Source organism: Pantherophis guttatus, chromosome 14 (genome assembly GCF_059756535.1).
Source record: "Pantherophis guttatus breed Tessera chromosome 14, ASM5975653v1, whole genome shotgun sequence".
In the NCBI taxonomy this organism is placed as follows: domain Eukaryota; kingdom Metazoa; phylum Chordata; class Lepidosauria; order Squamata; family Colubridae; genus Pantherophis; species Pantherophis guttatus.
This window is the reverse complement of record NC_142076.1, coordinates 18,280,968-18,294,637: the sequence shown is the minus strand read 5'-3', so window position 1 is coordinate 18,294,637 and position 13,670 is coordinate 18,280,968. Positions and strand designations below refer to the sequence as shown.

The window sequence follows — 13,670 nt, the reverse complement described above, 5'->3', positions numbered from 1 at the left end:
ATTTCTCCTCGTTTCATATTCTCCTTTCGCAGCAGCTCAAGTCACGTGACGAGGATAACAAGTTGGATCAAAGTTTTGTTTGCATTACATTAGTCATTTATTCACAATCCCGGCAAAGCCTATTTTTCACGCTCCCTGCCACCACATAATAACAGATTCATATTTCCAGCCAGTGGTTATATAACCATCCAGGTGGTTTTTTCCCCCATTTATGAGGTGAAATAAGGAATCCATCAGAAGCACAAACAACAATAAGAGATCATTTTATTTCTTGTGGTCAGGCCAACGAAATGGGTTTATAACTCTTATTGTTTCTCCATAACTGTCACCGAGACGAAGAAGAAATATTACCACTCTTAAATCATTACAGGCAATCCTCAACTTATGACGACGACTGAAAATTTCCATCGCTATGTGAAGACATTTGTTAAGGGAGTTTTGCCCCATTTTATGACCTTTCTTGGCCCAGTTGTTAAGTGAATCACTGTAGTTAATGTTATTAATCCGGTTGTTAAGTGAATCTGGCTACCCCATTGACTGTGCTTGTGATAAGGTCGCAAAAGGGGAGCCCATGACCTTGAGGATATTGTAACGGTCGTTAAGTGTGAAAAATGGTCAGAAGTCAATTTTTTCAGTGCCGCTGTAACTTGGAACCGTCAGTAAATGAACTGCTGCTGTAAGTCGAGAACTACTTGTACTTATAAAGTTATACTTTATACTTATAAACATAAAAGAGTTGCCTAATAGCCAGAGAGCTGACACACAGATTAATAAATAAAATATAAAAATAAATGGGTGGCATATAAATTTAAATATAAATATAAATAAGAGCCTTGGTAGTACAGTGGTTTAATGCACCCTGTTATTAACACAGCTGCCTGCAATTTCTGCAGGTTCGAATCTTACCAGGCTCAAGGTTGACTCAGCCTTCCATCCTTCCTAAGGTAGGTTAAATGAGGACCCAGTTTGTGGGGGCAATAAGCTGACTTTGTATAAATATACAAAAGGATGAAGGCTATTGCTTAACGCATTGTAAGCCGCCCTGAGTCTCCGGAGAAGGGCGGCATATAAATCAAATTTAAAAAATAATAATAAATTTTTTTAATAATTTAATGAATAGAATAATCTATATTTATTTATATTAGATAGATTAGATACATGATGATAGAGATTATCAATGATAGAATAGGATAGATATAGGTAGGATAATGTCAAGTATTTGCAAGCCATTGGCACATGTGTCATATAGACACCAGTGGAGGCAGAGAGTGTCTCCACCCCTATGTGGAAAGGAGGGGCTTACCCTGAGTATAAAACCCCCTCCAACCTTTTCCACCTCGCTCTCTCCATCTCTCTCTTTTCATGTTTGTTCCTCATGAGACTTGATCTCTGTTGTACATAGTTAATATGATTTATCATATGAATAAATACGTTTAAGACATTTATTTATGCATCTGCCTCTGAACTCTTCTATGCTCCTGGGTGTTTCTACGATCCCAATTCCACAGATAATGATGATGATGAAGATAGACGGACAGACAGATGACAGGTGGATGTATCGATATAGACAGACAGATGATGGATGGATGGATAGATATAGATGATGGATGGATGAATGGATAGACAGATGATGGATGGATAGACAGACAGACGATGGGATGGATAGACAGATGATGGATGGATGGATAGACAGACAGATAGATGATGGATGGATGGATGGATATAGATAGACGGATGATGGATGGATGGATATAGATAGAGATGATGGATGGATGGATATAGACAGATAATGGATGGATGGAGATAGGGATGATGGATGGATGGATATAGAGATGATGGATGGATGGATAGACGGATGGATATAGAGATGATGGATGGATAGATAGATAGATGATGGATGGATGATATAGATAGGTAGACGGATGATGGATGGATGGCTATAGATAGATAGAGATGATGGATGGATGGATATAGACAGACAGATAATGGATGGATGGAGATAGAGATGATGAATGTATGGATAGACAGATGATGGATGGATGGATGGATAGACAATAGATGATGGATGGATGGATATAGATAAGAGATAATGATGGATGGATGGATGGATAGACAATAGATGATGGATATAGATAGGGATGATGGATGGATGGATATAGATAATGATGGATGGAAGGATGGAAAAATAGATGGATGATGGATATAGATAGAGATGGATGGATGGATACATAGACAGACAGACAGACAATGGATGGAGATAGAAAGATAGATAAAGGCACCCAATATTGTAACCAACCCTGAAGAATCCAAGGGGATTCTTGGATTCATCCCAGCCCTTGTCCTGCTCACATTTAGATCTAAAACCTAGAATGTTAGGAAATTGGGGGGGGGGGAAACCCTGTTCATTGTGGCTTGTTGCAAAAAAAAAAGAAAAAAGCTTCCTTCCAGGAAAAGCCCATCTTTGCCCGACAGACTCCTTTGGGCGACGGGTGCAAGGCTTCATATGAGCATCTTGGCTTCTCCGTCCCCCCCCCCTCCCCATTGTGGTTTCTTTTTTTTTTTTGCTGCAAAACCATCATCCGAGAAACCAGCATCTCTGAGCACGTGGCGCCCGATCGCTCAGCAGCTGCCCGCCAGCGTTCGAAAGGGGCGGGGCTGAGCGTTTCCCGCTCGATTCGCTCGGCTTTCTCCTCTTTTGGTCTGGCCTGGCTTGGTTCGGCGCTCCGCTGCCAGGCCTGGGCTGGGCTCCCTCATTCCGGAAGTGGGGGAGAACCGCGACCGTAAGGCAGCGTTCGGGCCTCGGCCCGTCGGTTCGTCCGTCGCCGTCATGTCTACCATGGTTTTCGGGTCGAAAAGCTTCAAGCCGAGGGCGCCGGACAAGGGCGCCTTCCCCTTGGATCATTTCGGTGAGGGGAGGGGAAAGTGCGCATGCGCGGCTCTCTTCCTCCCACAGAGACTCCCGGCGATAAGAACTCCCACCATAGAGATGGCAAAACTAGAGCGTCGCCGCCGTCGCTCTCTTAACGCAGGAGTTTCTCAGCGGCTTTAAGGCGGGAGGACTTCAGCTCCCAGAATTCCCCAGTCAGCCATGTTGGCTGGGGAATTCTGGGAGTTGAAGTCCACGCACGTTTAAAGGGGCCAAGTTTGAAAAATGCTAGTCCTCGACTTCCAACCGTTCTGCTTAGTGACGGTTCGAAGTTAGAGCGGCGCTGAAAAAAGTGACTTAACGGCTGTTTGTCCACCCTTAACGACCGTCACAGCATCCTTTGTTGTCATGTGATCAAAATTCAGACGGTTTGGCAACGGACTCATATTTATGACGATCGCAGTGTCCGGCAGTCGTGCAATCAATCCCCTTTTGCGACCATCGGACAAGCAAAAGTCCATGGGGGAAGCCAGATTCACTTAACAACCGGGTCACTAATTTAACCGCCGCAGTGATTCACTCAGCGGATGTGGCAAGAAAAGTCGTAAAGTGAGGCAAAACTCACTTCACAAATTTTCTCACTTGAGCAACAGAAATTTTGGGCTCAGTTGTGTCAAAAAGAAGGATTCGCATCTCGGGATGAGCTACGATGTAGTTTGGTATCTTTAGTAAGCCATAGTTTGTGAAATAGAACAGAATAACAGAGTTGGAAGGGACCTTGGAGGTCTTCTAGTCCAACCCCCTGCTCAGGTGGGAAACCCTACACCACTTCAGACAAATAGTTATCCAACATCTTCTTAAAAACTTCCAATGTTGGAGCTTTCACAACTTCAAGAGGCGAGTAGTTCCACTGATTAATTGTTCAAACTGTCAGGAAGTTTCTCCTTAGTTCTAAGTTGCTTCTCTCCTTGATGAGTTTCCACCCATTGCTTCTTCTCCTGCCCTCAGGGGCTTTGGAAAATAGCTTGACTCCCTCTTCTTTGGGGCAGCCCCTGAGAGATTGGAAGACTGTTATCATGTCTCCCCTAGTCCTTCTCTTCATCTCTCCTAGAACTTTCATCCTTTTTCCAGACTCCTCATCCTGTCTTTGGCATATGCTATTTTTTTGGGATGTGGTGGCTCAGTGGCTAAGACGCTGAGCTTGTCGATCGAAAGGTCGGCCGTTCAGCGGTTCGAATCCCGAGTGCCGCATAACGGGATGAGCTCCCGTGATTTGTCCCGGCTTCTGCCAACCTAGCAGTTCGAAAGCAGGTAAAAAGAAAATGCAAGTAGAAAAATAGGGACCACCTTTGGTGGGAAGGGAACAGCGTTCCGTGCGTCTTTGGCGTTGAGTCATGCCGGCCATATGATCACGGAGACGTCTTCAGACAGCGCTGGCTCTTCGGCTTTGAAACGGAGATGAGCAGCGCCCCCTAGAGTCAGGAACAGCTAGCACATAGGTGCGAGGGGAATCTTTACCTTTTTTCTTTTGGGGTGTTCTTAATTCCAGGCGTGTTTTACTTTTTCTTCTAAACAAACAAAAAAAAGGCTGAGGTTTTGTGTTTTTTGTGTTTTGTTTTTTTTTGTACAGGAGAATGTACACTTTTCAAAGAAAAATTCATGAAGTGTCTGCAGGCAAATAACTTTGAGAACGGGTTGTGCAGACAGGAGTCGAAAGAATATCTCGAATGCCGAATGGAGAGGTGAGAACTGCTGAGGTTAACGGAGGTTTGGCTCCAGTGGTGGGTTGCCCCCGGTTCGCACCGGTTCTATAGAACCGGTAGTAAAATCGGTGGGAGGCTCTGCCCACTGACCCCGACATCACCAAAATGCTTCTGCGCATGTGCAGAAGAGCGAGTGAACAAAGCGCTCTCACGTGCGCGGCCCCGCTACGATCCGGTAGTAAAGGTTAAGTAGAACCCACTCCTGTTTGGCTCACTCTCCAAGATTCCGGATTAGCTAAATTAGCTCTTCAGACATCTCTGATCTGTGCAATCTCAAAACAGGAAGGACACACACACACACACACACACACACACACACACACACACACACACACGGACTTTTTTTCCCTCTGTGGGAATAAAGCTACTCCTTCTCCAAGTGGCCCAGAGTTACTGTGAGTTGTACCGGCATGCACATTTAACAAACCAAACCAAAACAAATCAAAACAAACCACAACTCAACACAACACACAATACAACACAACAGAACACAAATATATATATATATATATATTGCAGTTTCCTGCTATAACACCAGTGGAACTGCAAAAAACTGCGCTACTCGGAACAACATAGAATAGAATAGAATTCTTTATTGGCCAAGTGTGACTGGACACACAAGGAATTTGTCTTTGGTGCATACGCTCTCAGTGTACATAAAAGAAAAGATACATTCGTCAAGAATCATATATTTTAAGAAGATATTTGGTTGATATCTAGGACGCTGGCAGCAATGCGTATCAACCATTAGCACCAGTCAATCATATTTGTGTTGCATTTTTGAATGTTCAGTTGACTGAGTTTCATGTTTAATGAATAAAGTATAATAATAATAATAGTAGTAGTAGTAATAATAATAGTAATAATAGTGTAAAAAGCGAACATTGCTTTAAGAAAAGGTTGACTCTCTTGGCAAGCATCACTGTCTGCCAACTGTATAGTTTTATTTACAGAAGAAACAGAAATGTACTAATTAAAAGTAAGTGCTGGGATTCGAAGGAAGCTTAAATTTTCATCCTGTACAATGTGCAAGAGTCTTCTGTATCTGTTCTAGTACAGATACACGTACAGATACACAGAGAGAGCACTCGATATAATCCTTTGGGGCATGTGTGTGTGTGTGTGTGTGTGATTGCTTTTAGAGAGACTAAATTATTCAACAATGGAAATGAACATGACTAAATGTGCCGCTTTGAAGCCTTTAACGATTTATTCAATCTTGTTTGATTTCTTCAAGGGAACTGATGGCCAAAGAGCCACTGGAAAAACTGGGGTTTAAAGACCTAAAGGAAGAGAAACCCGAAGACCAGCCTGAGACAGTGCAACAAAACGCCTCCTGACCCTTAATTCTCAGCCCAGAATCTGCAGCCATATATACATATACATATATATATATTGTATGTGGCCTCGTTTGTGTTTCGTTTTAAGAGAAAGTTATTCTCGAAAAAGGTCACAGAAATTCAGCAAATGGCAGATTTGAAGGCATTCACTCCGAAAGGACGGTGAGGTTTGTTTTCCAGCTGTTTCAGTCGTTTTGGGATGGTTTTTCCTTTAAAAAAAAAAAAAGGAAAGAAGATTGCAATGCCTTTTAATAGAATGTTTGGACTTGTGTTGAAACTGATATTAAGAACATTAAAATCAGAAGTTGTGCTGTTAAGTTTTTGTACTCTGAATTGAGTTTTTATTCAAGATTCAGCCTTCTTTTTTCTCTGTCCTCATGCGAGGAATGAGCCGTGCAGGATTCTGGCTGCAACAGGATGTGTATGAGTGTGTTTGTATATATAGGCAGTCCTCATTTAACGACTGACTTGGTTAGTGGCCGTTCACAGTGATGGAACAGCCTCTTGGTGAAAAAGTGCATTTGCAACCAATCCCTCCATGGTTAATCTTCCCAGTTCAGCAGAAGAGAGGAAAGCCGAAGGAAGATCGTAAGCACAGTTGCGGATTCACTTAATGACCCGAGTCGCTGGTCCCAATTGTGGCCACTAAACGAGGACAACCTGTATTGAAGAAAGTCTCCATTGTCGAAACTGCACAGCCCTTTGAGAGAGAAATACACAATGCATTCTCAAATTATGACAACAGTGAAGCCCAAAATTTCCGTTGCTAAGCGAGACACTTGTTAAGTGAGCTTTGTCCCAATTTTACAACCTTCCTTGCACCTAATCACTGCAGTTACCCTGTTTCCCCGAAAATAAGACCTCCCCTGATAATAAACCCAATCGGGCTTTTGAGCGCATGCGCTAAAATAAGCCTACCCCCGAAAATAAGCCCTCCCTGAAAATATGTAAACACAGAGCTGGAAATCAGGTAAGACGGCAAGAGGAGCCCCATCTTGCTCCATGCATCCCAAAATAATAAGACCTCCCCGAAAATAAGGCCAAGCGCTTATTTCGGGGTTTAAAAAAAATATAAGACAGTGTCTTGTTTTCGGGGAAACACGGTATTAAGTTAGTAGCAGGGCTATTAAGTAAATCTGGCTTTCCCCCTTGACTTTGTTTGTCAGAAGAATCGCCAAAGGGGATCCCGCACTGCAACCGTCATAAATACGAGTCAGTTGCCAAGCGTCTGAATTTTGAGTCGTCCATGTGAAAAACGGGGGTACTGTATTTTTCGGAGTATAAGAGGCACCTTTTTTGGGGAGGAAAAGAAGAAAAAAGAAATCTCCCTCTGCCTCTGAGCAATTTTGCCTCCTTGCAGCAAACAGCCTGCTTTACTTTCAGTTTCGTTTTCAGCATAGCTTGATTAGCACAAAGGGAAAAAAAAAATCTGCTCCAGCAATTTACCTCCTTGCAGCAAGCAGCAGAGCCCTGCACAAAACAGCTGAGAGCAAAACAGCTGAGAGTCAGGAGGCCGATCCAATCAACTCGAACTAATTAGCCTGTGCTGAAGCTGAAATGGGCTGTTTCTTCTTGCTGTTTGCTGCAAGGAGGTAAAGGCCAAAGGGTGGGGGCCAGTGGGTGGGCGGGGCTACATTCGGTGTATAAGACACACCTAAATTTTCACCCCCTTTTAAGGGGGGGGGGAAGGTGCGTCTTATATTCCGAAAAATACGGCAAGTCTTTTTTTTTTTTCCAGTGCCGCGTGCTAACTTTGAACGGTTGCTAAGTCAGCTGTTGTAAGTCAAGGACCGCCTATAGAAGCCGCTGTGTGTGTGTGATGGAGGGATGGGGTGGGGGCATTCTGAAACTATGCAGACCACCTCTTGATCGTTCCTTGGGAAAATAAACAACATTTTCTTGTTCTTAAAAAGATTATGCGGAGAATTCCGCTCCAGGCTATCGCAGAACTCAACGACGGTGGGAAGAATCCGGGCGTCACAATGGCTCCCTTTGACCAAGGATGTCTGCGTGGCCCACAACCTGGATAATAAATGAGGAGAAATAGTTAACAAGCCCCCTCCCAATCGTAGGTCAATCAAAGTGGGGGGAGGAGGAACAAAAACCCAGAGTCTCTTTTTGCTAATGCTCAAGTAGAAGAGCAAAGGAAAAGGCAAAAAGCGGTTGGCATCGCACCTGATCTGTTTCCCCCCCTCCCCAAAAAACCTCTGCCTCCCCCTTGCTTTTCTCCTGTAGCGCAGCCAAGAGGACGGAATGAGAAACCTTCTTCAACCAGCCCGATGTGGTTGCGTTATCCAAAAGAGGCGGGTAAGGTTTGTTTAGCTTACCTTACTTTATTGTCATTGCACATGGCACAACGAAATTAAATGCCGTCTTCAGTCTACGTTGGAACTATAAAAACAAAAACACAAACATACCTCCTTTACATTCTATATAAGAGCCTTGGTAGTACAGTGGTCTAAGGCACCCTGTTATTAAGCTGGTTATTAAGACCAGCTGCCTGCAATTACTGCAGGTTCGAATCTCACCAAAGCTCAAGGTTGACTCAGCCTTCCATCCTTTCTAAGGTAGGTAAATTGAGGACCCAGTTTGTGGGGGCAATAAGCTGACTTTGTATAAATATACAAAAGGATGAAGGCTATTGCTTAACGCATTGTAAGCCGCCCTGAGTCTCCGGAGAAGGGCGGCATATAAATCAAATATATCATATATATATATGTTTTCTCAGGTTTTCGCGGGTGTTTGTATGTAGGTCTTTGGTTATTCGGGTCTTCTCCCACGTAAAATTATATATATATAATTGAAATTGAAAACCCGATATGGCACTAGGCCAGGGGTCAGCAACCTGCGGCTCTGGAGCCGCATGTGGCTCTTTCACCCCTCTGCTGCGGCTCCTTGTCGAATCTCTGCTGGGCCCTTTTGACCAGGGCTGCAATGTGAGTGCCCCAGGTTAATTTGATTTTCATGCCTAAGGCGGGACTAGAACTCACAGTCTCCTGGCGATTGGCCCAAAGTCACCCAGCTGGCTTTCATGCCTAAGGCGGGACTAGAACTCACCGTCTCCTGGTGATTGGCCCAAAGTCATCCAGCTGGCTTTCATGCCTGAGGCGGGACTAGAACTCACAGCCTCCTGGTGATTGGCCCAAAGTCACCCAGCTGGCTTTCATGCCTAAGGCGGGACTAGAACTCACAGCCTCCTGGCGATTAGCTCAAAGTCGTCCAGCCTGCTTTCAGTCGTGACTGGAACTCAAAAAGTCGTCTGCTTCCTACCTTGGTGCCTTAATCACTAGATCAAACCGGCTTCATTGTAATATTAATGAAATTAATAGATTAATTTTCTACTGGGAGAAATGCGGATGGGGAAGCAGGAAGAAGGGATGAAGTCATCTTGAATCTCATTTGTTTTGCTGTTGGGCCAGAGAGAAACACTATGATGCAAGTGAGGACACCAGGGAGAATCTTGCGGTAGGAAAAAAAAAAAAAAAAGCCGTTGGCGCTACTACTCTGTGTATCTTGGATCAATTTCAGCTGCTCTCTTTCTTCTCTTCCTGATCGTTACACTCCCTGGTCTGATGCGATAGATTTCCCATAAGTTTGCAACAACGGGAAGATCAATTCTTTTATTGATTCAGCCCTCCTGCAACTCCTTTACAGGAGCAAACATGAATTTGCAAAGGTTTAAAACAAGTCTTCGGTAGCTTTACATTATGCATCAGTGGTGAAATCCAATTTTTTTTTTACTACCGGTTCTGTGGGCGTGGCTTGGTGGGCGTGGTATTGCTTGGTGGGCGTGGCAGGGGAAGGATACTGCCAAATCTCCATTCCCACCCCACTCCAGGGGAAGGATACTGCCAAATCTCCATTCCCTCCCCTTCTGGGGGAAGGATACTGCAAAATCTCCATTCCCTCCACTTCTGGGAGAAGGATACTGCAAAATCTCCATTCCCACCCCACTCTGGGGCCAGCCAGAGGTGGCATTTGCTGGTTCTCCGAACGGCTCAAAATTTCCGCTACCGGTTCTCCAGAACCTGTCAGGACCTGCTGGATTTCACCCCTGTTATACATGTAAAATGGGTTTGCCTACATAAAGCTGTATTTTATTGGTTTGACTCATTTTATTATGGCCCCTGCCTCTCAGTGTCGATCAGGAAGGTGTGGATTGTAATATTGTTCAATAAATCCGATGCCCGATTCCATGGAGGTCCCCCCCCCCCGAAATTGTTTTAAAAGCTCCACTCGTTTTCTTTTATGCCGCAGAATCTGCTTATTCCGTCAAAGAGCGAATTCTCGTTCGGTAGAATTTCAGCTGGCTCAGAAACATTTCGTTTAAAAAAAAAAGGAAGGAAAAAAAAAAGAATTTTAATCACATTCTTTTAAGGCAGCACAATAATGTGCCCTTTTTAAAAAAAAAAAAAAATCTTCAGAACAAGCCAGTCAGGTTAGACAGTTTAGAAAAGTCACCTAACCTGCAGACTTCGATAAAATGTAGGTCAAAACACAAGAGCCACGTGGATCGAACTCCGTTGAGGGAAGGCGAATTAAAAATAGAAAGAAAACGTGGAGTTAAATGTGGCGGACTCACTTGGAGCCGAGTCCCGTTAACAACTTGTGTGCCCTAGTTTGATTCGCCTTTCTTCCTTCTCCCTCCTCACTCCCTTTCTTTTCCTGCCAGTTCCTTTTAGGTTAAAAGTCTGTAGAGATTCCCAGTCATCCAAGCCGTGGTTATCCAAAAAGTGCTTTTTCAGTTGGACTTTCTGGTTTTTTTTCCCTTGGAAGAAAAATATTCCTTGCAGACAGCTGGTCATTTGCATCTTTTTAGAGAGTCCTTAAGATAAACCTCCAAGTGCTTCAACGACCCTCTAAAACAGGGGTCGGCAACCTTAAACACTCAAAGAGACATTTGGGCCCGTTTCCCACAGAAAAGAAAACACCGGGAGCCACAAAACCCTTCCCGTGCCTGACTATTTCTTGAGCGGCCACAAAATTAGCATATGTAGTTGAAATTAAATGTTCTGAAACTTTTCTTGGATTTATCCATGGTTGGCCTACTGGAGGTTAAAAAGCACAATAAATTGCGTGTCGGCGGGTTTCGTACATTGCCGATTGTGACGTATATTTTGAATGACAAGGAGCCGCAGCAGAGGGGTGAAAGAGCCACATGCGGCTCCAGAGCTGCAGGTTGCTGACCCCTGCTCTAAAAGGATGCAAACGACCAGCTCTGTCTGCAAGGAGTTTAAGTCCTTCCATTCCCCACCATCCAAGTCAGAGGTGAAGAAGCTTCTTGGATGAGAAGCGAAACGTCTTCAAAAAGAAAAAACAAGGAAGTCCAAGTTTCAGCTTCCTGAAAAAAACTTCCTTTTAGGTTGCAAGGCTGGGAATGGGGGCAGGAGTGGGATTCTGGTATTTTTCTCCCTTTTGATATTTATCTGCTTCCCCGAGTCCTTTTCTATAGAAACAGAACACCTTTAATAGCTGCAGATTATTATTTTTTTTTTTAAAGGATCAGCTCTAGATGGATCCCAGAAGATTCAATCCAGAGCCCAGTGCATGGACTGCTAAACCCAGCTCCCCATCACACCAAACCATGGCTTGCTTTGACCCTGGTTGATCACCTCCTTGGCTCATCTGGATTGCTATTGTTGTTGTTAGTCGCAAAGTCGTGTCCCACCCATCGCGTCCTCATGGACAACGTTCCTCCAGGTCTTCCTGTCCTCTACCATCCCCCGGAGTCAGTGGTGGAATTCAGTTTTTTTTTTTTATTACTGGTTGTGTGGGCGTGGCTTGGTGGGCGTGGCAGGGGAAGGATACTGCAAAATCCCCAATCCCTCCCCACTCCTGCAGGAAGGATATTGCAAAATCCCCATTCCCTCCCCACTCCGGGGGGGAAGGGTTATTGCAAAATCTCCATTCCCACCCCACTTCCAGGGGAAGGATGCTGCAAAATCCCCATTCCCACCCCACTCCTGGGGGAAGGATATTACAAAAATCTCCATTCCCACCCCACTCTGGGAGTAAGGTATTTGGCTGGTATTTGCCGTTTTAGACCTCCGGGTGTTTCGCTGCGCATTGAAGACCCTGTTGTTCCACCAGGCCGGACTATCAACATAATAATTTTAAATTGGGGTATTTTAAATTTTTGGGGTTTTAAACCGGCCAAATCTATTTAATTATTTTAATTTTTAATCGTTGTTGTGTCTTGTGTTTTTAAATTGGCTGTACACCGCCCTGAGTCCTTTGGGAGAAAGGCAGTATAGAAATAAAATAATAATAATAATAATAATAATAATAATAATAATAATAATAATAATAATAATAATAATAATAATAATAATAATAATAATAATAATAATAATATTATTATTACGGTCCAACTTTCACAGCCATCCATTGCAACTGGGAAAACCATCGCCTTGACTATACGCACTTTTGTTGGCAGGGCGATGTCTCTGCTTTTTTAGTAGGCTGTGTAGATTTGCCCTCATCTGGGTTATGGGATGCCGGGTTCTCCTTTTCCCAGCCCTACTTTACTCATCTTATTTATTTATTGATTTGATTTGATTTATATGCCGCCCTATCTCCATAGGACTCAGGGCGGCTCACCACAATAAAATATCCGAATAAAAGCGTGTTAAAATACATGTTAACCCCCCCAGTCCAGGCTGAACAGCCATTTCTTTCTTTCTTTCTTTCTTTCTTTTTTTTTTTGCTTTAATTTATATGCCGCCCTTCTCCGGAGACTCAGGGCGGCTTACAATGCGTTAAGCAATAGCCTTCATCCTTTTGTATATTTATACAAGGTCATCTTATTGCCCCCACAAACTGGGTCCTCATTTTACCCACCTTAGAAAGGATGGAAGGCTGAGTCAACCTTGAGCCTGGTGGGATTTGAACTTGCAGTAATTGCAAGCAGCAAATGTTAACAACAGTGCATTAGTCCACTGTGCTACCAAGGCTCTATAAGTCGCGGTGGAAGGTGCGGAGGTCAGGAGGCAACCGATCTTAAAGAACAGGATACCCTTTTTTTGGGGGGTGGAGGGTGTGGGGGGGTGTTAAAAGGCGAAGGAGCCTCTCCAGAGGGCAACCTCTGGAGAGCCTTGGTAGTACAGTGGTTTAATGCACCCTGTTATTAACACAGCTGCCTGCAATTTCTGCAGGTTCGAATCTTACCAGGCTCAAGGTGTTTTGTTTTTTTTTTATTGCAAAAGTTTTACAGTTACATTTTCACCCCTTTCCCCCCCCCTCTACCCACCCCGAACTTCCCATCCTCCCTAACCCTCCCTAACCCTCCCCTCCCCCCGGACTTCCACACAATATACTTATATCAGGTAAAAAAAAAAACCCTTAATATAAAACTTATAGGCTAATGCCTCCTACTAAGGCAGCATTTAACATCCAGCTGCCTGCAATTACTGCAGGTTCGAATCTCCCAAGGCTCAAGGTTGACTCAGCCTTCCATCCTTTCTAAGGTAGGTAAATTGAGGACCCGGTTTGTGGGGGCAATAAGCTGACTTTGTATAAATATACAAAAGGATGAAGGCTATTGCTTAGCGCATTGTAAGCCGCCCTGAGTCTCCGGAGAAGGGCGGCATATAAATCAAATTAAAAAAAAAAATACCTTGGCAACCTGGCCACTCAGCCGTCTCACCTGGGCCGGGGCAGCGTCCGGCCTGTCGATCTCCGCAGCGTCCAGCAGGGGTCGCG

At 44.1% G+C, this 13,670-nt stretch overlaps 1 protein-coding gene across 1 annotated transcript; it reads left to right on the top strand.

The window, feature by feature from the left end:
• Positions 1–2,728: 2,728 nt before the first annotated feature.
• On the top strand, positions 2,729–6,286 carry COX19 (cytochrome c oxidase assembly factor COX19). Its single transcript, XM_034436542.2, has 3 exons — positions 2,729–2,906; positions 4,497–4,608; positions 5,867–6,286. The coding sequence occupies exons 1-3, from the start codon at positions 2,828–2,830 to the stop codon at positions 5,967–5,969; spliced, it is 294 nt and encodes a 97-aa protein (XP_034292433.1). The 5' UTR covers positions 2,729–2,827; the 3' UTR covers positions 5,970–6,286.
• The last annotated feature ends 7,384 nt before the right edge of the window (positions 6,287–13,670 follow it).

What these genes read in the sequence shown, in the direction of transcription:
- COX19 (XM_034436542.2), top strand. Translation starts at nt 2,828, where the DNA reads ATGTCTACCATGGTTTTCGGGTCGAAAAGCTTCAAGCCGAGGGCGCCG. An exon ending in CTTCCCCTTGGATCATTTCG is followed by an intron (nt 2,907 to 4,496) that starts GTGAGGGGAGGG and finishes TTTTTTGTACAG; the next exon opens with GAGAATGTACACTTTTCAAA. An exon ending in CTCGAATGCCGAATGGAGAG is followed by an intron (nt 4,609 to 5,866) that starts GTGAGAACTGCT and finishes GATTTCTTCAAG; the next exon opens with GGAACTGATGGCCAAAGAGC.